Below are 27,369 nucleotides of genomic sequence, written 5' to 3'. Positions count from 1 at the left end.
GGGAACCTGGGAAGTGTGGGAGACTCGACTAGTGGAGAGTGAGTCAGACTGCACAGGAAATCGGAAATCGAATGTTCCTTCCTATTTTGGACAGGCGATGATGCGAATCTGAGAAAATTGAAAAACGCGTTCCCTTACAGAAATCGTGTTTCCAGTGACATCAAATGCCACATGCCAATTGCGTTCTAGAACCAATTGACAATCTTATCAGCTTGAGTTGACTCGAAAATCCTGACAGACACGAGCATTGCCTTCTGCTAATCGCATGTTAAACCCTTCCAACCCCTCTTCACTTTCTCTTCACTACTGCCAAAGTTCTCTCCTTAACAGTTTGTCAACTCGGAAACTGTCATATCGCAAATAAGGTGTTGAAAATGGAGAGAGTCGGGTGGCACACGGGTCTCTCAAACAGTGTGCTCACGCACGCTTAAAGATAGATCAAAAGCGAAGACCGCCGCCGCCGGACCCGATACACAAGGCTTCTCCTTTTTCCTTACATTTCTTTGCCTCCTTTTCTATCGTTGTCAACCAATCGTGGAGAACATAAACACACTCACAGACATACAATTGGAACTCCGACAGAGAACTGAAATAAAAATGAAATGAGTTCAACTCCCTTTCAAGTGTGCCGCCAATTAAGTTTTATAGGCTATGACAAAAAAATCATTCCACACAAAGTAAACTTGGAGTCAATGACAAAACCGGTAATAAAACAATTTTCTTTTGAACATGGTCAAGTATAACGCTGCTCTTCGTAGCTTAAATTAGCTTTTGCAAAATTTAAAAGAATCATCTGACTTATTGTAAATGTCCTCAAATAATTTTTTCACTGCATTGTTCCCTTTATTGCACTTCTGTTTCCTATATGTTCCAGTAACATGGCAGTTTTTTTGGCTGGGCTCATATTGCCATTGAATGAATGACCTTAACAAGATTATATAACTTTGTTCTCCTTATCAAGAGTCTTGTCACATCAGGACACCCAAGTACATTAACATTTCTATATTTCAGCCCACATGCTCCAACTTTGTACAGTTAGGTGAGGAATCCCCCCCCCCCCCCACTTCTTCACACGGTGAATAGTTTCCTGGGAAGAAATAAAATAGGATGCTGTGTTAGGAGGCGCGAATAATAAAACTGGGCAAAAGGGGGAGACAATTTACGGCGTGCCGAGAGTCCTCTCTTTCTCTCAATAAACGATGCTTTCGTCCCAGTTATGTGTGCACGGACACCTCATCCAACTACGGTAAGTTTATGACGTTCAAGGAGGAAGACGATGACAATCTTGTCAATGGTCACAGCTTTCATCTAAAATGCGGGAAATGTGACGAGAACTGGAAGTTGTTGGCTAAGATGTGAAATATTAAATATGAATTATGACAGATACAAAATTTAAAGAACTTACTATTAAAATAAGTACATCAAGAGCCTGACAAAATTTAGTCTTGCAGCCTCTAATAGTTTTGAACTTATTAAATCTCCAATCAAAAAGCCGCGAGGACTCAGTTTTCACGGTTTTTTGTAAGACGACGTATAAAAAAACTTTATTTCAGTTTTATGTTTAACATTTACATTCTTGTAAAGGTTCAAACACGCGACAGTGATTTAGATTTATCAAAAAGTGGTGCAAGATCAATTTTCATCACTGATTTCAAAACTTTCCAAATTTTTTTGAATAGTTTTATTTTGATTTTTATTGATTTCAACATCATACAAATAGGTTTTAATCATTTCCCTAATGACTATAGACCAACTTTAACTTCACAATACACCGCCAATAAATTGAGTTTTGCCCAATATCTTTGCCCAAATATTTTTCACAGTCACCTCAAATTTGACTTCCTGTTGCTATAAAAAAAATTATGGGTTTAGGTAGCTGACGTCTTAGGCCTTCAGAACCTGCAGTTCTAATTAGTAAACTGAAATGTATACTAATTTTTCAGATAAAAATTACTGGACACATCGGGGTGTATTGCTGAAAGTCTAAGAAGTCAGCTATCAAATAGCATAATTTTTTCCGATCGCACCATATAGACAAATCATTCCGCTTTGTAGAGAGTTAGTCTAACATTCAATGGTAATAGATAAAATTAGGAATGTATCCGACTGAACATTTTTGAAAGTTTTTCTTGAAATTAATCCTATTCCCGAACACCTTACTTGTACTTTCACTTGAATATCGACTGAGCAGCGGTTTCATACAAAATTGACCCATTACAGCTGTGCATTTTAACGCTTTCTTTTCGAGAAAGTACATCGTTTTGTGGCAGCTGATGGAAACCTTTTTCAAGTGAAATCTAGAATGAACTAGTGAGCCTGTGCCTCTTAGCACCTGCTACCCTTTCAAGACCATCCGTCCTATTTTAAAGTGCATAAATTCTCATTTTATGACACAACAATTAAGAGGAGGTGTTCTACGGGGGGAAAACCAACAACTGTAATGGTTGCGTTTTTCTCGTTTAACTAGACATATGGGCACCTTTTATGAGGAATTCTGGGTGTTGAATTATTATAACCTATTATATACAACTGGGAGCTAAGAAAAATACACAAGTGGTCACTCATTCATTTTCTCAGGCCACCTCACAAGTATTGAGATCTCAGTTCTAACAAAGATTAATAGACTCTCATTTCCCGTGCTTGTTCCCAGTTCTTTTCTACTTTGTTAATGTGTCCTGAACCTTAATGTTCCCTCATGACCCCCCGCCCCCCCCCCCCTTAACCTCACACTGATCGTTCTAATCTTTTGTCGATTCACGTATGTAAATGGACAAACAAGATATCACCTCGTGTGCATTACACCTCACCCCCCCCCCTCTCTTCCAAGTAAAATCACTCAGCGACCGTTTATGGATTGATGGGGGCCTATGTTTGAGTAAAGTTTTAGTGAAAAGCATAGGAAGAACGATCTGACGCAGCAGCACAACACTGATCCGGTTCCGAAGACCCTCTTCATGAATACGGTAGGCTGCTGCTGGTGCTCTCCGGCGGCTTGCTCTCCTGCTTTTTCATGCAATAACATCTCTTGATAAGGTGTGTAGTCAAACAATGAGACCTTAAGAGCGTAAAATTGTGCGCTTAGAAACGCTGTGAATAAGGAAACTGATATTGGAAAGTGTGACGATAGGTATCAAAACTGTTTCATCGAAATGAGAATCTGTGTCTATTATATTATTCAAGATGACGTTTAAAGCTTTGCAGAATCATACATTAATAGTTTAAAGCTTTGAAGGTTGAATTTTAAAACAAAAAGTTAAACAATTCCCGTATTTTTTAAATTAAACTTGTACCCCCCCCCCCCCCCCTCTGTTGCTCCACTTTGACAGTTTTCATCTTGGTTCTTTTTGGAATTATCAAAAAATTGTTCAGTGACAAAAAACGTCCAAAATATTACAGTGCAGTTTGGCTGACAAGTTTTTTTCAAACCTTAATACCCGTCAGAGCAATAAGGGGATGGGTGCAAGTCTAATTAAAAAAATACGGTATGTCTGTTCAGTTTAGTTATGAATTGTTAAGTTTTGAAGTCGATGTTGTTTTTGTCTCAAAATATAAGTTTTCAAAACCTTCAACATCCGGACATTGGAACTGAAAAGTTAAGAATTTTCCCATCGGGTGTCACTAAGGTGTCATCGGGCCTTCCGATTATTATTGCTTTCTAATCCATCCAATATAAGAAAACCCTTTATAGAATGAGTCACAATTGCAGGCAATGATATGTGCAAACAGGACCCTTTCCCTCAGCTGATGTGTTGTCGGCATCAGAATTTAACAATTAAACCCTGTAAGCTGCCGGCATGCTTGCTGACACCTTTCATCCAGCCTCCCCGCTTTGTTTCCTCGCTATTCATCAGTGAGGTCCAAATATCGTTCCATACCTCTTCTTCAGCGATCAAACAAGGCAATAAGAAAAGAAGGTACAATAACCTATCAGGCTTGATCAATGCATTTTTTGTATGACAAGCTTCTTTAGGTAAGTAACCAGTGCCGCCGGAAGGTGGCACCCTGTTGGAAGGGTTTCAAAAAATCTACCTCGTCTTCTGTTCTTCTGCCATAACAAAAGAAAAAATGACAATTTTTCTGTGTCATAATCTAACTGATATCATAATCTACAGTAACACAAAACAATGCTGGTTTCCCTCGTCGCTCACTAATGAATTTTCTGTCCGTTTCTTTTTCAACATACCTTCAATTTATTCTTTTGTATCGTCACAAAAAGTTCTCCTCCTATTCTAATACTCTGGGAGTCGGTACCCGGGGGTGTTGCGCAAAGGGAAGATGTTTATTTGTCTGAAACAGTGGGGGTTCTGTTTGGGATGAGAGCCGGGAGTATCATTTCTTCAAGGAGGGGATTAATGGAAATGCACAATTCACACCGGTTGGAGTCTTCAACACAGAGGTTATGAGGATACCGACATGGGAAATTACATAATAGAATTTTTAAAAATTTACTTGGAAATTACAAAAATTTCCACATTCCTCCCATCATTCCACTGCTTGGGACAAAGTTTCGCATACCTATAAGCCGATATGTCCTTTTTGTTTCAAAACCGAGACATTGGCGTCAAAAACTTCATGATAACTGCATCTTGTCAGCATTATCGCTCCTCCCTAACTTGCAGTAAGCGGATTAATTGTACCCCTAAAACTACCTACTAAATAGAAGCCTACGCTTTTTGTTATCATTACCCTTTTTTCTTCTTCACACAGAAAGAACCTTGTTCTGCACGATTCGCACACCTTTTCCGGAAATCATCATTGACTCACACCTTATTTCATTTTGTGATTGACTTTGGCATCACTACGGTGGATAATCTTCAGGTAAATAGAATTTTGATTCATTTTTTCCAAGTCTTTTTTATCATTAAACTATCATCCCATCTACTCACCTCTAGTGTTTTCAAAGATAATAGTCAATTATCATTAGTCGGCATGTTGCACCAAAAGGGAACGTTTATGTAGTGAGAGTCATAAAAGGAACACGTACCACCCCAACATGATAGGTTTCATAAAAAGTTGTCGTCGTCTTTGAAACCAAATTCAAACGGAGAATAGCCAAGAAAAATGGTTTGCTCAAAAAAAAGTGGGCGGTTTTTCTGCCGCGCGGTACTCCATATTCCAAGTCATTCTCTTTTATGTCAAATTTTAATGTGTATTTTCAAAATTTCTGTTCACTATAATAGGACAGTTTACTTCCATAACTCATCATTAACGAGTAGCTAGAAAGGTGTATAACTGTCGTGCAAATGTTATCTAAATAGTGCAAGATGTCCTAAGTTGTCATCAGTCAAGTTATAAAATGTCACTTATGTTTTTGGTGTACTACAGTTACCTAATCAAAAATTTTGAATTTCTCTATAGATTCGGTTCCCGTGTGTCTAGAAAAACTTTATCCAGACCTAAAGGCGCTTTTTATGTTTCTTATCGCTCCAGACAGTTTCACGGTTTTTTAAAAGTATAGTTAGGTCTAAAACTTCTTTGAAAAGGGTGTCATGAAATCTTCAAAGATCTACTTCTACTTCTAAAGTAGGCGGTGCACGGCAGCACAGGGCCTACCGTAGTCAGTCAACCAGCGCCCGCCGAGAGAGCAGCAGCAAAGACAGTGGGCGTGTCGGAGGAGAAGACGAGCTGAACACGAGGTGGTGGCCGCCTCCGTCTGCTTCTGGGAAGCCACTCAGTTCCTCCATTCTACCAAGTATAGGCGATATTGTATGTTCTGAAAACTTGGTTCTGCAAATTTTTCAACTATTTGTGTGAGTTGTTGAAGATCTCTAACAAAAACTGTCTTAACTCAACAGTTTTATCGTTACACAGTAGCTAGCTAGCTAAGTTAGACAGTGCTCATTCGAGCACATTCTGTGAAAACTAAATTGAAAAGTACCACTTTTGGAAATTCCATATTGGAGAATCTGTTAAAAAAATCATTTTCAAGCTGAAAAATTAAGATCAAACTTTTATACAGTTTGTAGTGCCCAAATTTTCGACAAAAGTGCATATAAAATTTTGTATTAGTATTAGTCTGAACCGCTAATATGATTCAATGACAAATTTCCCGCCGTTTTACCCACATTTTTCAATTGTGTTTTGCAACCGTACGGAAGAGGGTTCTACTGTTTTTTATGTGGCCAGCATGCATCATAATTTGTATCATTTCTTGTTTTTAAACTATTATACATGAAGCAAAAAATTTTTGAGATGTTTAAAAGCGGGAAAATAGGTGGCTCGCGATACGATTTTATCATAACAATAGGTTGAGAATGATATTCTGCTCCCTGTCCGCTTTCGTTTTTCCCCATTGATACCAAAGTTTCTTTTTTGGCACCATTCTTCTTTCCACATCGCCGAAATAGAGTGAGAAAAACGGGGAGAGTCAAAGTCACAGTATCATCATATTGTCAATAGAAGAGGCCCATATTTAACTGTGATTTTTTTCTTTTTTTCTGCTAACTTTCTTCCTTCTGAAAATGTCTAATGTTTGCATATCACCGCGAGTCTTCACCCGAAAAGGCTTTCCCTTTTTCTCATTTTTCCCCTACTTTTTTCTACTTTTTCTACACTTTTCGACTCTTTTCTGCTGGTTTTCTCTATGAGTCAATATGGAAAATGTGGTTCTCATTTTCTTCAATTTCATAACTTGCAAATGAGATAGATAGCTTCTAGTCACATACACCTCTACTGTTTGGTAAACACTCCCCTAACACCTCCGTGCACGTCGGCTACCTTTGATGTAGGACCGAAGCACGGAAGCCAACCGTTTTTATAGCCGCCGTGTACTTGATAATATCATGCGCCCGAGCATCAACAAGCCATCAAAACCTTTCTACTTACCGACCAGCACAAAGAATTTCTTTCAATTTCGCCCCTCTTCCATTTCCAATCATTCGTTATCGCCGTTTCCAAAATTCAGAAGTGTTAGCGAGTCTATAAAAATTCATAGATGACGCGTGGTGTAAAATGTGAGTCGCCCTCCTCCCAAAAAAGCGGCACCATAGAGTCAAAGTATCCCACTGAGTTGTAAGTGATCCTCCTTCTTTCTTGACAGTCATCCCTACCACCACCGCAACATTGTGCTCCGCCTGTTCAGTCCTCTCCTCCTTTTAGATTTGTTTGTAGTAGATTACCCCATAAGACGATAATACTCGTTAACAAAGTGACAACTTCTCTTGAAAAGGAGCAAACAATAACTATCGCTCCTTCTTCTGAATTCTGCTCTCTTACATTGCCCAACGGTATCATCATTTTTCCCTCTTTTCAAATCGTATTTGCTCGTTCCGCTATTTTTGCGACCTCAAATCAATTTGAAATAATTGTTTTCTTTTCAGCTGGAATCAACACTAGCCCTTCCCGCACACACAAAAATGCTTCCGTGGCAACGACAAGTTCCAACATCAATTTTTCCTCAATCAAATGAACAAGTTTTTCGAATGATGCTTGCACAACAACACCTCCAACTCCAAAATTTTCTGCAGCAGAGGAAAATGGCGCTGCTTGCTATGAATCCAGAAATTCCAATGATCACCGATCTCAAGAAAGCAAAATTTGACTTCACTCACATGGCTGATTCAATTGAATCTGAACAGAAGATCAAAGAAGAAAGTGTGTCTCCAAAAATGTCCCCGACGCTCACTACTGCAGCCGTTCGACCATTTGTTCCTTACGATCAACCATGGTAAGCTCTTGTATCATAATGTACGATATGATGATAAGAAATTTTATACTGTATCATCTCAACTATTTAGTTTTAGGTTCATGATCCCTGGACGTGGAAGGACTACTGGCCGAGCAGCCCGACCAAAGAAGGAATTCATCTGCAAATATTGTGATCGTCACTTCACCAAGTCTTACAACCTCCTGATCCATGAAAGGACACATACTGATGAGCGACCATACTCGTGTGATGTTTGTGGAAAAGCATTCCGTCGTCAGGATCATCTTAGAGACCACAAGTATATCCACCAAAAGGACAGGCCATTCAAATGCGAAATCTGTGGGAAAGGATTCTGCCAATCAAGAACTCTCCTCGTCCACCGTGCAACACATGATCCAAACCGACACAGTATTGGAGCTCCAGTTGTACCAATCAAAAGTGAAACACCACTCCCTGAACTGGATCCACGAGTAACATTAATTCTTCAAAATCTCACTGATAGCTTTAATTCGACGTCTATGACATCCCCACAAATCTCACCTGATCGCTAAATTCTGCTGAGAATTAGTATTTGGCATCTAGGCTTTCTTATGAAAACGGTCAATTTTGTCATTCCTGCTTAAACATTTTCATGTTGTCCAGTATTACTTGAGGATCATCTGTTTTTTCCAATATATGCTACTCTTTTTTTTCATATGTCTATATTTTTTTCGATTTACCTTCTCTCTTCATACTTGATAGGGTCAAAGTTTTAGATTTGTGATTGTGTCAGATACAATATTGTACCAAAAATAAAACATTTTCTGAATGACGTTGCAATACGGTGTATAGAGTTTACAAGAGGGCAGCAAGGGATCATATGTGCAATATCCACGGTCGGCACCGTTTATTGCAGATGGGTGTCTGTTTTCAAACCGGAAATGATTTGAAGAGGATAGAAGGCAGCATGAGCTCCACAGCAAAGGGCTCACAATGTGCAAATTTTTGAGCTAGCTCATTGAAGTTTCAGCATTGACTATTAATTCATGAAACTGTGCACACAGATTTCATTCCAAATCTCTGAAAACCCTAATTATCTCACATATTTCCTAAATTGGTTTGAAAACCAAACTTGAAAATATTTTAACTAAGTTTTTTTGTTGGGCATTAAAGATTTAGCATAGTAAATTTTCAGACAATTAAATATATTTGAATAGTTTCATGTTGTAGTAATGTTTCGCAACATTAGTATGTCTTTGGTTTGTCGTGTGAGAAATGCTTTTATTTGTATTTTTTAGAAGATAAATTTGTTTTGCCATGCTTAGAAATAAACAAGTTCTGATTTTTTTAAATTCAGTTTTTTTTGTCTTATTCAGAAGTTTTCATTGCGATCAGACTACCACTTGGTTTGAGGGTCATTTTCGAATTTTTCGCCGGAAATCTAGTATTGATATGTGATTGAAAAGACTAAAGCATTTCTGTAACTACTATTCTACTCTGATCTTCAAAACAAAGAGCAACAGGGAGAAGAAAGTTGAAAAATCGACTAGCAATCTGCTATGGGCTTTTTGAGATTTTCAGAAATGTTTTCAAAAATCCCATTTTTTGAAAATCATGAAAATGTTTTTTAAAGTTAAATTGCATTAAAAAATGTTTTTGTGGTGTATGTTTTGTTTTTCATAATACGGAATGGACTAGAAACAAAAAATCGCTCAATTTTCACATTTACTGAATTTTAAGCTCAATTCTGACACTATTGATTAATTATTTATTCCTAATTCTAATTACGTTAAATCACACGGTTTTATACATTTTAGTGTTTTTTTAGAAAAGTTTCATATTTTCGAGTCATATTAGAGACAAACTGGCACAAATATGTTTTAAACTTGTGTGTTGTTAAGAAACTTACAACCGACGAAAACATTATTTTTTTCAATTATCTAATCATTTGTTGATATGTTCAAAAAAAAACAGGTTTATGAAAACCGTATTAAAAAATTAGTCATTTTTTGAATGAATTTTCTTGTTCAAAGTGCTCATCGGCAGCTATGAAAGGTATATTTTAAAGATTCCTATACAAAATATGTTTCTGTAATAGCAAGAATTTGAAGAGAAAATTGACTGTATTCAGAATGATTTTCAGACTGTTTCTACTGACATTTGGTAGTTCTGAGAGTTGTTGAAAAATATGGTCTATTAAAAAAATGATGTGATGATTTAAAATAATTTCGTAAACCGAACAGCAAAATGTTATTTATCATTGGAATACTTGAAAGCTTGAACACAAAATTCTACGTGATTCTCTATAAACTTCAATGCCATATTCTAAACTGAAAGAATAGTTACTTTTCAACATTTTGATTGTAAAATAATCGTTTCATATTTCATTGATCACGTGAGATACCAATTTTAAACTGAATCCTCTCATTGATAAAATCATTCATATGTTGCCAATCGATTACAGTTCAGAGTAATTTTGTTACGGTAGTGATAAACGAGCAACGCTGGCTAAACCCGCTTATGTCGACCAATTCAGCCGTACACACGGGTTTCTGATTCTGTGTCGGTTATCATAACCTACCAACTCCTTATTAATCACTACTTAGTCTGTACACTGAATGGGACCGTTATGCAATGGGGGTGCCAGGTCATTCTGATATCATAGAAGGCTAGTGGGAAACTGATTTGATGACATACTATGGTCGTTGTTTTTTAGGGGAATATTTTGGAAACCAAGCATAAACTGAAACAAAAAAAATGTGTTTGTGTTTAATTAATTATTTCAAAAATGTTATTGATAAAAATGTACGTTTTAATGTTACAGCCTTTTAAAAACATAAACTTACAATTGGAAATTTGATTTCAAATGAGAGACTAGTTTTCTAGTTCTCACTGTTTGAAATGTTCTGGAAAATTAAGTTTACTTAAGTTTACTTATACTTTCTGATTTATTATTGGAAGAATTTTTCACTTTAATCCTAACAAGAAAAATACTCAAATTGAACATATTTTTTCATAATTGGAGGAGTATCAATTGTGGGGTTGCTGATTATAGAGACTTAGAATGTGACAACATAAAAACGAATTTTGTAGTGAGCTTTTTCAAAACTTCTTTAATATAATTCAAAATTTCAGAAAACTACCTAATGAAATCTTCTTCAGAAATACATAAATGACAACAAATTGTGATGTATTTTGTGAAATGAAAAACTCAGTTGAAATAAAGGTTTTCAGTTTTGTCGTTTTTTTATAAGTAATCAGCAATATTGCAACGGTTAATAGTAAAATATTTCCCATCTTACAAAACGAAGATGATCTTGTGCAGGAAATGAACGTATCAACATGACGAACAAAAATTAGAAAACGAGAAAACGATAACCGAACAGAATTCAAAGATTCCTTGCAGAAAGTATATTTAATAAATCTTGCGCATAAGCTTATCTTTCTCTTTTCAGAGTCAAACTGATATGCCGTTTTTCTACTACCAGTAAGGTTGCAATACTGTCTTCAGATACTTTTACAGGTACTAATATAGATTTCTAAATAACTAGAGAGTGTTTTTTTTTGGAAAAAAAAACTAATTTGATTTATGATTACTACATTTCACTTATGTACGAACGAAAAACTAAAAAAATCTCTCGAAAAGTAGTTTTGCACCCCTTCATTTTTGCCTTATATTTGAGGTTGCTGATATTTATTGCATTATAGCTTTGCTTTACAAATTAAGAAAACTCTTACAGACTAGGTATATCAAGTCAAAATTGGTAAGATAAAAGTTGAAAAATTGGAATACTGCTCAGACGTTTATCGCGTATCAGGCGAAACATTTGCTATTTGGTACTTTTGTACCGATTTTTGTTATTGAAATTGATAAAATTGTATCATTACTTAATGGGAAACATTTTTAAAAAATTCCTCAAATATTAGCGTATTTTAGTTTTGCAGGATCTAGTAGTATTGTATCTAAATAGGTGTAGGTGTCTAAACATTAGTATTGCATGCTTTACTAGTAGAGAAAATACAGTGTATTTCATTTCAAAGATTTTTGAAACCAGTGGTTTTTTCTCTATATATTTGTTTATTTATCTAGTTGTAGGTATAATCAAATCAAAGAGAAATACGATATAAAATGATCTTGAGAAAAAAGATAAAGTGACCGTTATTTTTGAAAATAACACCTTTATATTCGAAAATAACAAAGAGTTCACTTGAAACGTTCCTAACAGCAATTTTCAGCATGACATAAAGATTTTTCAATTGATTGTATAGAGTATTACCGAATAATCTTTTACAAAGTATTATCCTGCGCAACTTGGATTAGTTATAAAAGTCCAATCCTCCAATTCTTGACCTGCTTTTTCACTCTTTATAACTTTATTTATTATGTCTCGCTCAAATATAGAAAATACTAAATTAATTTATATTTAGAAGCAATGCAAATCTTTCTCTTTGCAAAAAAGTGTTTTTGTGCTTGAAGTGTACCCCGTACCAGTTTGTCCTTACAAATCTCGTGTCGCATTTTCTCCCATTCTTCTCGTAATTGAATCATTCTTTCTGTTCCGACATGTTTCAGGTTCCTTTATTAACCAGAAGCACACAGACCCAATTAATCAGTCACTTATTATAACCACCCCCCCCCCCCCACTCTCCCTTATTCTCGTCCATTTTCTTCCATCTTTTCCCAGCAACAGCTTCTCGTTTCGTGACAAGTGCTTGAACGAGTAGTTGTCTCGTCTTCCATCCTGCCGGACACCCACAAAATTAATGGCAAGAGGACCAGCTCTCGATCAAAATGTGTCCGAATGGCAGGGCTCGGTCTTTTCGTAGTCATTGCGCAAGAGCATGAGCTTTTAAAATTGCACGGAGCCATGTAGTTGTACAATAAAAAATAATGAACCGATATTTCTAACGATAGTTCTCTAGCACTGAAGCACTGCACTCGGTACCTTGTTTGTACTATCACCCGGTCTCGTTTACCCATTAACTCTTTTTTGTAGTGCATACAGTCTTACCTAGATATTTAGAAATGTGTTTTTCGTAGCTTTTTTTAGTGTATTGCTGAACAAAGTTTCTTGAAAGTGAAATTAGCAGGAAATATTTTAAACTCTCATAATAGTGCTAAAACCACGAAATATTGTATTTCAATTTTATTTCCTATCATTGTTTTGGAAGTCAGCCAATATTATTTTCTACGCTGTTTTTAATTGATTTAGGTTTTAAATGTGTTTATTCCATCATTAATAACCATTAATAATTTTTTTTTTCAATTTGACAAATAAGTGAATTTTTTTCTGCAATACAGAACCGAGAACTTTTTGAGTTGAGCTATATTACTTCATTTTTGTAAAATTCCTATACAATTTTTAAACTATAAAATGATGAACTTATTAGCGTTTAAGAACTGTATCTCTCGCTTTTATTTGAAAAATTAGTAATTTATTAGTCTAATTTATTATTCGTCTTTTGTAATTAAATTTTTAAATTTTTTTTGTTATTTACCTTTAACATTCTGTTTTTCGCCTAAATCATGTTCGAACCCATTTTTCCGTGCTTGCAATCTTGATGAACTCACGAAAAAGATGCTCAACAAAAACCATGCAAAATATTTGCGCGGTAAATTCAAAGAAATATAAAGAAGTTTTTTATAATACATAATATTTTCTTTCATGTTTTGTCAAATCAACTAAATGTTTTGGTTGTTTCTCTTGTCGGTAGAGTTTCTTCGGATTTCTAAGATACTCTTTGCCCATGCATTTGTGCTTGGATCTAGGAAGTTTTTCATTTTAAAATTCTCCGGGACAGTGCAATTGAGCGTACGTTCTTTTGTACCCTCTCCCTGCATTCCCCCACATCTCCATCATTCGTCACTCACCGACATTCAGTTTTTGCGCGCGGCAATGTGTTAACACATACACATGTGTTCTTACTAGTATGAATACTCAATTTTTTGTTAGCAGTGATCCCAGTTAGAAGACAGATTACCTATAAGCGGTACATTCACTGTCTGGTTTTTTATTAAGTGGGGTTTTGTTTTTCAAATTCTCAACAAACATTTTTTGTTCAAAGCCTGCTCTGAATACAACAGAAATACCATTTCTTACATTTTCCAATAAAAACGCTTAGAAACTAGAAGCATTCTTCACATTCACAAAACATAAAGTCAATCTTTTTGAGCCAGTATATTCTTTCTTATAAATTTTTCATCGTCGAGTAAATAAAAAATAAAAATACGAATTGTCCACTTTGTCAATAAGTAATAACTCCCTTTGCTCTCTCTACAACTCAATTCGGCAGACCCATTTTTTTAGCTCAAGGGCAATAAAGTCTACCCAGTTAAAAGAGTACTGTCAATTGTTGACCTTACTGTCTGAATCCATTTACATGTGCACTCCACCTCTGCCCTTTTGAACCTTTCTATATGACTCATTTTTTGTATGCAGAGGCATTCTATTTTTCTAACTGCACTAACTGAAAAAAAACCGAGATCAAAAGAACCTAAAAATTTTCAAAATTCAATCTCCCTAATTAAAACTGTGAACACAAATTTGCCTATCCAACACTTGCTTTTCGAAATTTCAAAAATTTTAATTTTAATTTTTTGATAGCAAATGGAGCATCAGTTTGGAAAAGTCGGTAGTTTCAAATTGTTTTTGGGTCTAAAAAGTCTCAAATTTCGATACTCCATTTTCAAAATATCAAAAATAGACTCCACCCAAATCTTGGTTGTTTATCCATTTTATCATTAAATTTTCCTGTAGTCGTGTTTGTTTTTTCCTCTATTTTTGCAGTTCAATTCAGAACTTTCAAATGTTCGGTTTTAAAACTAGAAAGTAAGATCCTGTTATGTTGCGGTCAGTGAAATGGAATTGAAACGAATAAAAACCTATGCATAATTACCTTTATAATCTCCACCCTTTCTCTTCATTTTCCCTCCTCATTTTCTCCATTTCCCACACACCATAAAATCGTTCTCCAATCCGCCATAAAACTCACGCCCCTTAAAACCTTTTTCTGTGTTCTTCATGACCAATCATTAATTATTCATCGTGTTTGAAAACGATTCACCTCGCTCTCTCTTTATCCGTTCCGTTTTCGCCTGGGCTTTTTCCGCCTGCCTACTCATCTTCGTCTCCCATCTGGCAGTTTGGAGGAGCATTTCACGATTCCGGAATACTCGGAGCGGTGCCATATTTCGTCAGCCTTTTCTTGGGCAGCTGCAGCAGCAACAGCAGGACTACTTGAATCCCGTCTGGTGGCAACGTGAGCAAGTGGTTAAGCTTAAGGTTTATCGCTTAAGTCGGAAGCAGAAGCAGAAGCAGAGACAACAGATTTGTATTTGAGAAGGTCATTGCCATTTCACTTTTCAATATTACCGGAAAAGCAGTATTGTTCTCCATTCAAACCTCAAACTAATCTGTAAAAGACATTCGAAAGTTTTCCAACTTTAGGAGCCTGCACTTTCTGAACATTGCGTGTACTTTAAGCACTTTAAGAGCACACAGGGTCCGTTCAATTTTGTGAATTTTTTTCCATTTTTCTATCCTGTTGCATATTGATAGCCTCCCAAGAGAATATATTTGGTGGTGAATGACAAAAAATGCACCTTGGCCACCCTGAGCAAAAATTGCAACAATTTAGGAAACACTCAAAATGCATCTTTCTCTCTCGAGAGAGAAACATTTTTTTTCTTCTTTATTCTTCTCTTTTTATCTCGGCTTGGATTTGCATATCCAGATTGCTTCCTGGAGGGAGAGTAGATTGAGAAAAATTGGCTTTGCAAATGTTAGGTCTTTTAGTTTAATTTTTGAGCAAACTTACTAGAAAGTTTGCATAATTCTTATCTTTTTTTTAAATTATTTCAAAAACGTACAATTCGTCCATTGTATCTTGGCGATTAGCCGCAACTTGTCGACCAATTTTATTTTTTTCTGATTTTCCCCCCAACTTTAGCAATTTTCCAACAAATTTTGGCAACTTTCCAGCCAACAATAGGTAGTTTTAGTCCGTATTTTTGTTCAACCAAAGGACCATTTCGGAGGAATTTGCCATTCGGAGGAATTTGCCAAACTTTGACAGCATTTTGCAACTTTCGCGATTGACGTTTTTAATTCTGCAAAAATTGGTTGAGAAGTCGCTGTAAATTTGCCGATTATGTTAAATTAAATGTTTTTTTTTTCAAAAAATTTCATTGTCAATTTACTAAACAAGGTTTTACTTACAAATCTATTTTCAAGAGTTTTCAATTTTTTTGTTAAAAATTAAAATTTTGCAACACATTATATAATAGACAATCACACATTGTTCCTTTTTCAATCATTTAGAATATCATAAGAATGAGCTTCTTTTATTATATCAATTCCAGTTCTTTCTTGAATAAATATTTATCACCAAAGTCATTCCAATTTTTATATTTACCAAAAATTTTAATTCAGTTCTAAAACATTTAGAAAATAAACTGTATTATGGTTTTTTACCGCAAAAATAAAGTTAAAACAAAAGTGTTTTTACACAATTTTCTTGTTCATACTCAATTATGTAAACGTAACATAGAATTCAATGAATTAAATAAAAAGTTGACTTCTGAACTCACGCCGGCTTATATTGTACAAGTTAGCATGTCCTTACCACACGGATTTCTTCATCTTTCGCACTTTATTTCTTCATCTTTCGCACTTTCTACACGACGCCCCACAGGACGCCACCCTCGCCCGCCGGCGCCTATTCATCAACGCAAATGTGACTGCACTTTTTATCCACGCCTACCGGCGCTCTCGGTGCCGGTCCCAAGGTGTGTATGTGTGTCTCTGTTGCAATTCAGTGTCCAGAGCAGACCCCGGGAAAGGGTCATTTTGTCGTGTTCATCACTGGACAGCCGCCTGGTCAGTTCGCAACGCACTTTTACCCGCCGTCCTGCCGTCCACTCTTCTCTCGCTGCATTTCTCCTCTTCCCTCAACACTTCCCGATAAACAATCTGGTACTATGTATATATTGGCCCCTCTCACTCGAACACCTACATGTGGTAATTACGCGCACTTTCGCATATTATTCATCCATAAATCCGACAGCTAGTGTCTAAAATGTGTTCCACATCAGTTTTGATATTGGCGACTCTTACTCCAGCTTCTCATCTAGAACCATATGTTGCCCTTTTGACCGAGAAACGGGTGCGAGTCGTTTACATCGGGTCACCTTGACATTATGTTTTATGCGTCTTGGAAGGGAAAACTTTGACGTTCTCTTTTCCCCCATTTTTTTGAGAATTAATGACTGCTGATCCGTTGTTCCGATGGGTTATCTTACCATTCAAAAATCTAGACACTTTTTTATGGGAAGGCCTCAGTCATGTTCCATTAACTTTGTCCTCAACTGTTTACTCTATCTCTGGATCTAGATTCTACTACATTCTACAATAAGTGGGAAAAGGGAAATCCTGCTGACTTTTTCAATTCACACATTCTTCCTCCTTTACGATACAAATGTACACAAGTTTAATTGATCCAGTAGGGCAGATGAAGCTTTTACTGTTCTTCACTTCTATCTTTTTTTCACATTGACTGCTACCTCCCGGTCTTTAAGGCTTAATTACAAGGCGTGCCACTACTCTTATCAATATTTGACAACCTTCTAATTTGGTCACCGCTTTTTTTCAGTCATTAATAAACTTGTTTTCAGATTTTTAGCATGAAGTGAACGAACGAAGTCCTTGAATTTTGGACGGTGGTGTAGGACTATGAGAAAGTTATCAATTATTCTGGTTTTTAGCTGCATTTTTTTTAACGTAAGTGTAAATACAAGTTTTTTGGTTTATTTTTTTGTATATTTTAGGTTGTATCAACACTGGAGCAAAAACATATCGAGTATGGAGCAGCAGTTTGGGGTGCGAAAGCGCCAGATTACAGTTTAGCGTCGACAGATTCTGGTACAACAGTTTTCATAAGAAGTTTGGTTTTTGTGGATAATAAAACTGTAAGTATTTCAAATTTAATTAAAATGCACCTATATAAATGCACCCACCAAAATAACCGAATATTGTAAAATTCCAAAAACTTTCAGATTTTTCAAAATTTTTTGTCAACGTTTTGGTAAATTAACAAAATTTTCCAAGCATGTGACCTCTTTTAGAAATTTTGAGCATTCTAGCAGTTTTTAAAATTTATAATGTTCAAGTATTAAAAATTTAAATTCAATTGAATAATCCAATCGTTGAAAAAAAAAATTAAATTTTTTGGCCACTTTAAAAAATTATAATAGGCAACAAATAGTCACCGCTTTCTGATTTGAAATTAAAAAATTCGAATTTCTTGAAAAAGCTTTCATGTGACAATACATTTGATTAGTTTTTTTTTAAACAGCATCTGAATAGTTTACAAAAATGTCTAACTGGCGATGCTCCACCTTTGGTTTAATTCATAAATGATACAAAGTTTGAATCAGCTTGTAATACATCCATTTTTAATCAAACATTTCAATTATTTCCATTCAATTTTTGAAAGTTTCATATTTTAATTCAATATGCATTTCAAATTATGGAAAATATCAAAACTCAATTTCCAGACTGCATACTACGAGTTCGACATGATTCGCGTAAAACTCAATATCATGAAAATGGTGGACGAAGCGAATCAAGTAAGTTATTTGAATGTTTGCTCAACTTGACACCGTCAATGATTCCAGTACTTGAACCAACTTGGTGTAGGTCTTATTGTCGTTGGTATTCTACAAACAAACCGAGGAGATCTCAGTTTACAGTCTTTCCATGAATATAGAAATTCGAGGTGAATTTTGAAAAATTTTGGTTAAAGGTTTTGAATGTAGTTTCCAGGTTGCACAAACTACCTGACCACGAATTTGCAACTCTTATATCATACAAGTATGCCGGTGGATTAGCGTATGTCAATGGAATGTGCTCATCACATTCTGTATCATTGTCCGGCGTAAGTCAGATTTTATTAGCATGCGTCTCTATCAAAAGATCTTGTAGATACACTCATACCGCTTATGGCGTGTTTTTTTTCTTCACAAAACACCGAACGGCGCAGTTTATTATTGTGTACAACCGTCGGCATATTTTAAAAGACAGTTTTATCACCCTTAGACACACTTTAACGATTGTTCCTTAATTGTTATGTGTGTTTTGCCACGCATCGACGATAATATGGTATATCCTTAAGCATGCCCGCATCTCTCGTTTTCGCTCACAAGGCGATGTGATGAATGAAGGGCATGCGCAATTTGGCTCTCAAATTAGCTATTCGCAATGGCTTCAAAGTGCTCCCCAGCCAATGAGTCTTCCTCGTTCTCCATTTCCGTTAAAGGATACGGCCTAATCGCGCAGATTCGTAATATAAGAATGGGCATGGGAATTGCTCCAAAAAGTTCGAGATGGGTGTGTAACGGAAATTGTACAAAATTTACAGTTCTATCCGAATGAGCCAAGGGCAATGGGATCGATCTTTTTCCACGAAGTGGCCCATCTGGTAGGAGTACCGCATCGAGCTGTCAATGAATCCATATATGTTCCGAACTGCTTGTGCACGCCGAAAGATTCACTGAAGGAGGATGGATGTTTAAAAATCCCGTAAGTTAATGGGCTGTTATTTGTTTGGTTTCTGAAATTTTTTAAAGGTCGTAATTGGGAATTTAGTCTACGTTGATGATAATTTAGTATAACCGAATATCACTTAAATAACTCCAACATTTGTTACGTTTTTCAGAATTGTTAATCAAATTTTTTGTAACTTACCAAAATTTCCAAAAATGTGAATTTTTTTGGGAACGTTTTTGTTAATGCACAGACTATTTTTTTAAAAGGGCTCGAAAACTTCCAAAACTGCTAAATTGCTATTTGGCGGAAAATTTTGGCAGTTTTAAATGCTTTCAATATTTCAAACATTGAAACAGTTTATCTTGTATTTCAGTATTCGATTAGTTTTTTTTTCAAATATTTTTTAAGGTTTGTGAAATTTTTAGCTTGAAGTGTGATTTTTTTTTAAACAAAGTGCATGTCTACGCGTAAAAAGTTACAAAACTTACGGAGCTCATATTTCCGGTACTTTTAATTTACGTCAATTGGCTATCTACAGTTTTTGAAAGCTGCAACTGTCGACCACTTTAGTCGAACTTTTTCCATATTAGAGCTTGTTTCAAATAGTTCCTTGGGAAAATAAACTTTTTTAATGTTTCAAATTGCAGAGGATTTGATCACGATTGTACAGTTCAACAGTTTGTAAACACCATCTACAAGAACAAGTGCATTCTCAAGCATCCAATTTTCGAACAGTGAGTTTTTCTTTAAAAAAAGATTTCGACTAGTTGCACTCATACCAGCCACAAGTTAGCGCCCTTTTATTACCTATTTACTTATCTTGATTCAATGGCACTCTTGCGAAAGACTGTGCCATTGTTGTCAACCTTAGATGGTAATCAAGAGAAAGAGCAATGCGTGAATGTGTGTGTGTGTGTGTGTGTGGGCAGTCACCAAACATGACACCGCGCAAACAATTGATATTGTAGAAGTGAGCCGGTCTGTGGAAATGGAGTTCTCGAAAATGGAGAAGACTGTGATTGTGGGTTGCCAGGTCGTTGCTCCGACCTCAACTGCCAGCCACACACTTGTCGATTCTTTATGCACCCCTTCTTTTTGGTGAGTTTCTCTTTTCTGTACTTTCTTGATTTATAAGTAGGTAGCAATTCAATTACCGTATTTTCCGGAAAATACTACTCTTCAATACCTATTTTGAATTCAAACTCATGTTATTTCATTTAAAATTGGCTCACAGAATAGTGTATAAAACCTGTCAAACTCAAAATTTTCAAAAATCTAAAAAGTATTTTGACGATTCGCTAAAAATGTACAAGCAACCTATATATAATTTTTTAGTATTATACGGAAAATTATGATTTTTTTACTTTCAAAAAACAAAAATTCCCACTTGTGGTATCCAGAATAAAATTTATATGACTAATAGGATGTAACGTTAATAAAATTGCAGTTTCAATAGAGACCTCTGTGCTAATAGGGAAAGAACGGTTTTTTTTGAATTTTTTTATTGCGCTTTTTTCGTCGACTAAGTTTAGTTAGTTCCACTTCCAAATGTTTTGTATCATTTTCCAGTTTGAAATCAACAACTTTATTGTTCATTGATCCATCAGAAGTGAGAAATTTGATTTAGTTAACAACTTGCACTCCCATCTTTTCACAGTTTTTGCTTCTCACTAAAATTAAACACAAAATGTTTCCTGTCACAATGTTGCAACAAGAAGCTTGTAGTTCCCACAATTTGTCAGGTCACTGCTCTTAACATTATTACAACCATTTCTTTTGGATCATCAAATAAAATTGTATGTGATTTGAAGTTGTTGACAACTTTTCCTCTTTTAACTTCAGATAGATTTAACTGTTTGGATGTGAGTTTTTTTTTTCAATGGTAAAGGAATTTAAAGTTATAGTTTTACAGTACTAATACTTTAAAATTATAGTTTTCTGTTAAATTTAGTCATCAGTTCAACAAGTTTATGTATGATGTTCTTGTTGTCGCATTGTGCGTTATGGCTTTGTTTTTAATAATTCAAAGGACTGTCCTTAAATAATATGTCAAAAAATGGTCTAGAAGTCCCTAGTCCATTTAGGATTGCACTTAAGATAACCGAATGAAAAATAGTTTTTTGTAGTTAAATTCGCAGAAACATTCCAACTAACTTGAGCAAATTGTGGAAATGCCGATGAAAACTTCTAGGTATAGTTAGAAATTTGCTTGCCCAGACTCTAACAAAGTATTTTTATAGACTTTTTAAGAGAGCAAATTTGCTAGTTTTGGGCATTCAACAATTTTTTCTGCGTAGAACCGTCTTTTCTAAAGGTCAACCTAAACTTATTACATGATCTCATTCCAGTTATTATTCATCCGCAGGTATAATATTATTATAATCCTACCATTATAAAATGGAAACTAACAACAAGTTGAGAGTCTTAGATACCACCTTTCCGATGATGTTCCGTTCCAATCCATCAATTTTTCTCTCAGTCTCTCAATGTTCCGTCAGTCAGTTATGAAAATTACTCGCAAATCCGTTGCGGCGTGCGGACTGCGGACCAAGATAATAGATCAACGCGAGTAATGAGAGCGTGCCAACTGTTGCGCTTCGTCTGTCTCCGTCTCGGGTATCTGAATGAGCCCTTAAGTCGAAGGTCATTTCAAAACTTCAAAACATTCGGACCGATCTGTCAAGTTCATTTTCACTCAAAATATGATTGTAAACTTTTAGTTTTCCTCATAACATTTTCATTTTCATTTGTCGCGAATTTGCTGCTTTCATTAATCTCAATGTCATATTCATCGAATTGTCGATGTATATCTTTATTAGTGGTTTTTATACATGATTTCTTCCAAGTGGCGCATTGAGAGTAGATCACATTAATACATATCGCTTTTTTTTACGAGATATGTCTATATCTTAGCAGATGGGCGAGTGGCGAAACAATTTCACTTCATATGCCCATGTTTTGTTCGTCTATCCAGGCCGCTTATTTTCTATGAAAAGTTGTTTTTAAAAGGACTTGTATGTTTTCCAAAAATTTTTATATTCGTTCAGTTTGAAATCAGTAAGCTGAAAAACAAATAACACGGCAATAAGTTGTTTATATATATTGCATCACACTTTTCGAGAAACCCAAAGCACTGTCGCTTGTTAAAAAATGTGTTTTCGATCATCGACTTCCAGAAAAATTGATAAAAACTAAACTCTTCTTTTTATTTTAAATAAAAAATGTTACAATATTTTTTCAAAAGCTTTATGTTTAGAATTAATACAGAAATTTGCGGCAGTTTTTTTAAACTTTATTCAGAAATGTGGAGAAAAATCGTAAATTTTGAAAAAAAAACTTTACAGTTGATTGGTTTTTTTTCGTTTAAAAAAGTTGCTCAAAAAGTGTCAATGTGCATGCCGTTCGGCACATTGCCCAATTGTTGCAGTTTATGGACAAATTTTTAGTACACTCAGTAAGGTTTTTTTCAGAAAATACTAATATTTTTCTACTTTTCTATAAAAATTTCTGATTAAAGCCGGGGGCACAAAAAGTCGAAAAAGGGGATTTTTTTCAATGTGCCGGACATCTCTGGTTGCACGTTTTTCAGTTTTCGACGGTCCAATTTTAGAACTAGCCGCACGGATAGAAGTAAACATATTGTTTCTACAATAGAACACAAATACCTTCATTTCATATAAAAATTGAAACAAAAAAATGACTGAAATAAATTTTGAAAATTTGTACCTGTGTGTGTGAGGACACCCCCACGGCTTCAAATTTCATTCTGCAACTTTTCGCGGGTGCCATCGATCACACGCGGTCGACAAGCTAGTCGAAATGTTTTGTACAAAACATCAATGAACGCCGGCGGGAACCCCGTGGCGAAAAATGCGAAAAATAGGGAAAGAGTGGCCGCTCCGAATGTTTACGATGACTAGTAACACAGCTGTTATCTTTCTTGTTCCTGGCCCCCTTTTGACGACACTTCTTTGAATTCCACCTGTCTTCGTTCCCGATTTCCCTCATTCATCGATTCAATTCTATTTCCATTTCTATTCGAATATCTATCTCACCCCTTCTTCCATATAAGTCCCCGTAACCCATTGATTTATGTTCATGCAAATATCTAATTGAAATCTGATTTCAGGTCCTTGTTCTCGCGTCATTCGTTGCCTTCCTGGTCATTGCTACCTGGTTCATTGTTCGAAGATACACCGGAACAATGCTCAACTGCTTTAAAATGTACAAATCAAAACATGACCGAGGAAATGCTAGCCCGTATACGAACGGGCAAATTCAAATTCTGGCCGCCAGTCCATATCAAAATAGGAAAATGTCACACTCCTCGGTGAGTATGAAGCTTTTTTTTTGAAACTGAAAGTTAATTTTTTTATTATAGATTTCTGGAAGCAACACTATTCTTGTATCGAATGATTCTCGATTTGCAACGATCCAAAGGCCGAAGGTTCCTCCGCCGCCACCACCGTAAGTTTTTTTTCCAAACTGAAAATGAATTCACGAAAAAGTTTAATTTCAGACCGAAAACTACTATTCAAGTAGTAGCCCCCGGATCTGGTCAACAATACGAGACGACAAAAGTTTTCGGATCATACCGAGAAAGCTTTTATGACGATTTTTCTGGTAGAATTTTAATTTTACTATCTTCAAAAGTCAATTATTTTCCAAATTATTTCAGATGACGAATTCGAGGAGCAAGAAGTGCCATCCGCATACCCACTACCTCCGGGAGTGCCAACGTGCCCGGCATACCCGCCAAATGTTCCAATAAACCGAGTAACGGTGAGTGTGAAGTGGCACGTCCTTCGTTTTACATTCTTTTTGTCACACTTTTACTGGGTGGTCTGACTTTTCGGTAATTTGATAGTTTACAAGAGGAAACTTTTTCCGAAGAGTGGAATGTGTGATAATTGTAAAGTAGTGACTATAAAATGGATGTGGTCTCGGAGAATTAAAAACTGATAAAATTTAACAACGAATAAGTTATTTAAATTTATATATTTCGATTAAATAATTATATTTTTAAAAACATAATTCAATTGAAAACTTAAAAAAAATGAAAAGAGTCTAAACAGGAAAAATGTATTTAAAAAAAAATTTAACAAATAAATGAAACAACTTTTTTTTTTCATTTTCCGAATATATTCAATGATTTTAAAAAAGGTTTTTTTAGTTATTGATCTGAAACATGGAAATTTTATGACATTTTCCTGAAAATAAAACTTTTATAAGTGTTGTATTCTCAATTTTTAGACCAAATTTACAAATGCACTGCATTTCTTTTGAAAAATTTCAGAAAATTTAGCAAAATTTAGCAAATTAATAATTAAAAAAAAAATAAAAGTTATTTTGTCGTAAAACTAAAGATATCATTTAAAAAATAATTTAAAAAAAAAACACAATGAATTTTGAACAGATATGTATATATATATATCAGAAAAAAAATTCAAAATGCGATAAAAAAGGGTTTGAAAACAATTTTCAGGAAAAGGAAAAACTGTAATGTAAAAAAGTGAACAAAATAATAGATTTTCAATAAATGCTCAATTTCTTGCAAAGTTTCCAAGAAACCTCATAATCCCAACGAATGCAATTTTTGCATATTTTAGTCGCAAAATGTGATGTTTCAGGTTGAATTACAATCGCCTCGAACCAACAGCACTGCAACAACATCCAATTCGACATCGTCGTTTTCATTTTAAGCAATGCTTGATTCTACCACAAAACACACATTCCTGCGCCCCATCATCACATCAAACATTTCATTTTGATGCTGGAGCCGTTTTAAACATTCATATGTCAATTCTTTCCTGTGTGATTAGAAGGGTTCACTGTTCTCATCATTTCCTTATTCCCTTTCTTTATCCAGTTCAATTTTATGGGTTTTATGTGCAAGATTGGCTTTTCAGCGCCCATTGTTTTTTTTATTTGTATTTTTTAGTTTTGTTTTTTTTTTTCAATTTTTTCTTATTAAAAACTCTCACCACTCTCAATTTGATTCTAATCAGTCACCCATGCCGGTGATTTATCACTTATTTCCATCGCCAGCCACAAATCTTTCTTTATTCTGAAAACTTCTCGTTGCTCACAGATTCCATTATTTTTATATTTCTGGTGCTCATATTTTTTGAAATTTTTTTGAAAATTTATTATGTTTTTGAAATTTCACTTTTTTTAAAATAAGGCCATATTGGTTCAATTTTTCAGTGTGTATGTATTTTTTTCTGTTTCAAAAAATAATTATGAAAACTTGCTCATTTCAGCAACTTCAACTGTGTTAGCTTTGAAAAGCCAATTACCAGGGAGCGCCAACTCGGCAAAAAAGCTAGAAGTGACGGGAGCAAAAACATTTCTCATTTTCAATTTAAAATGGCGAAACATGTTCCTCTTAACGCCGTGCAACCCCTATTCCATTTACCCGAACCTTCTATTTTTTGCTCGAGCTTCATTGGAAAAATCATTTGGTTGCTCCGACACCCAGCAGAATTGTGAGAACCGAATGTTTCATCGTCACGCAATCGACAATCTTATTTCACTGCTCCGTATTCAGATTTGTTTCACTTGAACACGCAACTCGTCTTCTCGAGGAAACTCTTATCATGATTTATTCATTTTGAAGAAAAAACACACAAACGTAGTTGGAAATAAGATGTTAATTTACGAAATAAATGTTCTGCTGATATTTTATTTTCGGAGCATAGAGTATATATTGACAAATTAGCTAAATTATTAAAGTTTGGCTACAAATTTTGGAACATTTTTTTTGCTATTAAGCTAAACTTGTTGAATATTGAATTTTTGTTTTAAAAAGCTTGCCACAATGCATGAAAAATGTTAGAATAATCCACTTTCAATCCCAAAATTTCACAAACTATTCAAATAAATTAAACGTTCAAACTGAGAACACCTCACGAAAATGATAATAACAATTTGCTCATAATTTATTCAGAAAGTTGATTTGTTATAGTTGCTAGACCAGAACTATGTCATTAGATGAAGCGGCTGGCATCCTGCGAGTTAGGTTTTAGGAATGAATCTTGAAAAAACCTAAAGCAATAATTTTTCACTGAAAACTTTTATATGTGTAGTTTTGAACAATTACCTAGCATGCTGACAGTTTTAACCCCGGCAATGTTTAGTAAAAATAATTAAAAAAGTATATAGAATATAAAAATCTCAGAAAAAACTTTTATTTGTCAATCTTAAAAATTAGAATAGGTTAACACTGAATATTTGACTGAAATCTGAAAAATCTAAGTCTTTCCAAAAATTGTCTTCTTGAAATGAAACCAAAATTAACCGAAAAATGTAATGTTGATGTACTGAAATTCTGCAGCAGAAAAAAAATCAGTTCTGTTGTTTTGTGAGGTTTTGGTAGTTCTGTTGCTTCTACGTTTGTGATGATTTTCAAAATTTTTGTACGATAATTTTATTGTTACAACACTTTTCTGGTTTGTTTGGTTCTCAAAATGCACAGTAAACACAATTCTAATGCTGAGAGGATCCAGATCGACATATTGCAAAAATTTGCACACGTTTATTTGAAAATATATACCAACAAAACATCTGAAATTTAGTTTAGAGTGTAACTGTATGTACAGTTAAATAACACATTTTGAAACATTTTCTCAATTTTTCCATTAACAACTTTAACTTATAAAATTCTGCGCCAGTTTGTAGGATATTATATTTTTTATTGTTTTTATGGCAAGGCACTTGTTTAAAGACCGCTCAACCCAATTTGGAATTCCATTCTAAATACTGAATTCTGAATACTACCACAACCAATTTTCTACATGACCGGCTTCATTTTCCCGTTTTTTCTTCTATTGTTCTTCACCGTTTGCGCAAGTTTTTCTCTGTTTTCACGATTATAATACATTTATCTTGAATAAGTACATATTCAGGTTTTCCTATAATGTATTCAGAACTGGACTAAATCAGAAATGGAGATGCTCTCCACTTTTTTTGCGTCGTCTTGGACTCTGGGGAGCAAAGAGAGGGAGTGCGAATTGAATTAGAACCTACGTATCCTTAATTATCCCCCAGCTCACCGCCGCCGCCGACCCATAGATCCTGTTCCACTCCTATTTGAAACCCACCGAAGTCAATGAAAAAATACTGGGCGCCGACACTTGGAACAAAAGCTTCTAATCTTTTTCGCTTTTGTTTCTTTTCGGTGAACTTCTAAACCTTTTT

At 35.1% G+C, this 27,369-nt stretch overlaps 2 protein-coding genes and 20 non-coding genes across 22 annotated transcripts; 10 read left to right on the top strand and 12 right to left on the bottom strand.

Annotated features, from left to right (window-relative positions):
* Nucleotides 1–172: 172 nt before the first annotated feature.
* On the bottom strand, nucleotides 173–343 carry C34H3.5. Its single transcript, NR_071249.1, has one exon. It is a non-coding gene; the product is annotated as an Unclassified non-coding RNA C34H3.5 (non-coding RNA).
* Nucleotides 326–451, top strand: C34H3.13. The gene has a single exon (NR_071248.1). It is a non-coding gene; the product is annotated as an Unclassified non-coding RNA C34H3.13 (non-coding RNA).
* Nucleotides 452–2,567: 2,116 nt separating this feature from the next.
* On the bottom strand, nucleotides 2,568–2,714 carry C34H3.22. The gene has a single exon (NR_071247.1). It is a non-coding gene; the product is annotated as an Unclassified non-coding RNA C34H3.22 (non-coding RNA).
* A 23-nt stretch (nucleotides 2,715–2,737) lies between these two features.
* Nucleotides 2,738–3,024, top strand: C34H3.8. The gene has a single exon (NR_071246.1). It is a non-coding gene; the product is annotated as an Unclassified non-coding RNA C34H3.8 (non-coding RNA).
* Nucleotides 2,858–3,075, bottom strand: C34H3.10. The gene has a single exon (NR_071245.1). It is a non-coding gene; the product is annotated as an Unclassified non-coding RNA C34H3.10 (non-coding RNA).
* A 1,092-nt stretch (nucleotides 3,076–4,167) lies between these two features.
* Nucleotides 4,168–4,370, top strand: C34H3.7. The gene has a single exon (NR_071244.1). It is a non-coding gene; the product is annotated as an Unclassified non-coding RNA C34H3.7 (non-coding RNA).
* Nucleotides 4,371–4,405: 35 nt separating this feature from the next.
* C34H3.16 lies at nucleotides 4,406–4,671 on the bottom strand. The gene has a single exon (NR_071243.1). It is a non-coding gene; the product is annotated as an Unclassified non-coding RNA C34H3.16 (non-coding RNA).
* An 862-nt stretch (nucleotides 4,672–5,533) lies between these two features.
* Nucleotides 5,534–5,668, top strand: C34H3.18. The gene has a single exon (NR_071242.1). It is a non-coding gene; the product is annotated as an Unclassified non-coding RNA C34H3.18 (non-coding RNA).
* C34H3.20 lies at nucleotides 5,543–5,676 on the bottom strand. The gene has a single exon (NR_071241.1). It is a non-coding gene; the product is annotated as an Unclassified non-coding RNA C34H3.20 (non-coding RNA).
* Nucleotides 5,677–6,668: 992 nt separating this feature from the next.
* C34H3.21 lies at nucleotides 6,669–6,818 on the top strand. Its single transcript, NR_071240.1, has one exon. It is a non-coding gene; the product is annotated as an Unclassified non-coding RNA C34H3.21 (non-coding RNA).
* Nucleotides 6,669–6,855, bottom strand: C34H3.4. Its single transcript, NR_071239.1, has one exon. It is a non-coding gene; the product is annotated as an Unclassified non-coding RNA C34H3.4 (non-coding RNA).
* Nucleotides 6,856–7,143: 288 nt separating this feature from the next.
* Nucleotides 7,144–7,284, bottom strand: C34H3.9. Its single transcript, NR_071238.1, has one exon. It is a non-coding gene; the product is annotated as an Unclassified non-coding RNA C34H3.9 (non-coding RNA).
* Nucleotides 7,285–7,313: 29 nt separating this feature from the next.
* odd-2 (Protein odd-skipped-related 2) lies at nucleotides 7,314–8,464 on the top strand. The gene is made up of 2 exons (NM_076631.5): nucleotides 7,314–7,666; nucleotides 7,743–8,464. Exons 1-2 carry the CDS (start codon nucleotides 7,356–7,358, stop codon nucleotides 8,194–8,196), a joined length of 765 nt encoding a protein of 254 aa, NP_509032.1. The 5' UTR covers nucleotides 7,314–7,355; the 3' UTR covers nucleotides 8,197–8,464.
* Nucleotides 8,465–12,281: 3,817 nt separating this feature from the next.
* On the bottom strand, nucleotides 12,282–12,472 carry C34H3.11. Its single transcript, NR_071237.1, has one exon. It is a non-coding gene; the product is annotated as an Unclassified non-coding RNA C34H3.11 (non-coding RNA).
* A 4,485-nt stretch (nucleotides 12,473–16,957) lies between these two features.
* Nucleotides 16,958–17,089, bottom strand: C34H3.14. The gene has a single exon (NR_071236.1). It is a non-coding gene; the product is annotated as an Unclassified non-coding RNA C34H3.14 (non-coding RNA).
* C34H3.15 lies at nucleotides 16,958–17,164 on the top strand. The gene has a single exon (NR_071235.1). It is a non-coding gene; the product is annotated as an Unclassified non-coding RNA C34H3.15 (non-coding RNA).
* A 127-nt stretch (nucleotides 17,165–17,291) lies between these two features.
* On the top strand, nucleotides 17,292–25,852 carry tag-275 (Peptidase M12B domain-containing protein). The gene is made up of 13 exons (NM_076630.6): nucleotides 17,292–17,403; nucleotides 17,451–17,591; nucleotides 18,180–18,251; nucleotides 18,300–18,400; nucleotides 18,448–18,559; nucleotides 19,043–19,203; nucleotides 19,818–19,904; nucleotides 20,139–20,268; nucleotides 23,300–23,500; nucleotides 23,552–23,637; nucleotides 23,690–23,793; nucleotides 23,849–23,952; nucleotides 24,801–25,852. The coding sequence occupies exons 1-13, from the start codon at nucleotides 17,356–17,358 to the stop codon at nucleotides 24,870–24,872; spliced, it is 1,419 nt and encodes a 472-aa protein (NP_509031.2). The 5' UTR covers nucleotides 17,292–17,355; the 3' UTR covers nucleotides 24,873–25,852.
* Nucleotides 18,363–18,582, bottom strand: C34H3.23. The gene has a single exon (NR_071234.1). It is a non-coding gene; the product is annotated as an Unclassified non-coding RNA C34H3.23 (non-coding RNA).
* Nucleotides 19,964–20,105, top strand: C34H3.17. Its single transcript, NR_071233.1, has one exon. It is a non-coding gene; the product is annotated as an Unclassified non-coding RNA C34H3.17 (non-coding RNA).
* Nucleotides 21,671–21,825, bottom strand: C34H3.19. The gene has a single exon (NR_071231.1). It is a non-coding gene; the product is annotated as an Unclassified non-coding RNA C34H3.19 (non-coding RNA).
* Nucleotides 21,685–21,825, top strand: C34H3.12. The gene has a single exon (NR_071232.1). It is a non-coding gene; the product is annotated as an Unclassified non-coding RNA C34H3.12 (non-coding RNA).
* C34H3.3 lies at nucleotides 24,795–24,874 on the bottom strand. The gene has a single exon (NR_071230.1). It is a non-coding gene; the product is annotated as an Unclassified non-coding RNA C34H3.3 (non-coding RNA).
* Nucleotides 25,853–27,369: the final 1,517 nt, after the last annotated feature.

Source organism: Caenorhabditis elegans, chromosome X (genome assembly GCF_000002985.6).
Source record: "Caenorhabditis elegans chromosome X".
Taxonomy (NCBI): Eukaryota; Metazoa; Nematoda; class Chromadorea; order Rhabditida; family Rhabditidae; genus Caenorhabditis; species Caenorhabditis elegans.
This window is presented reverse-complemented; position numbering and strand designations above follow the sequence as displayed.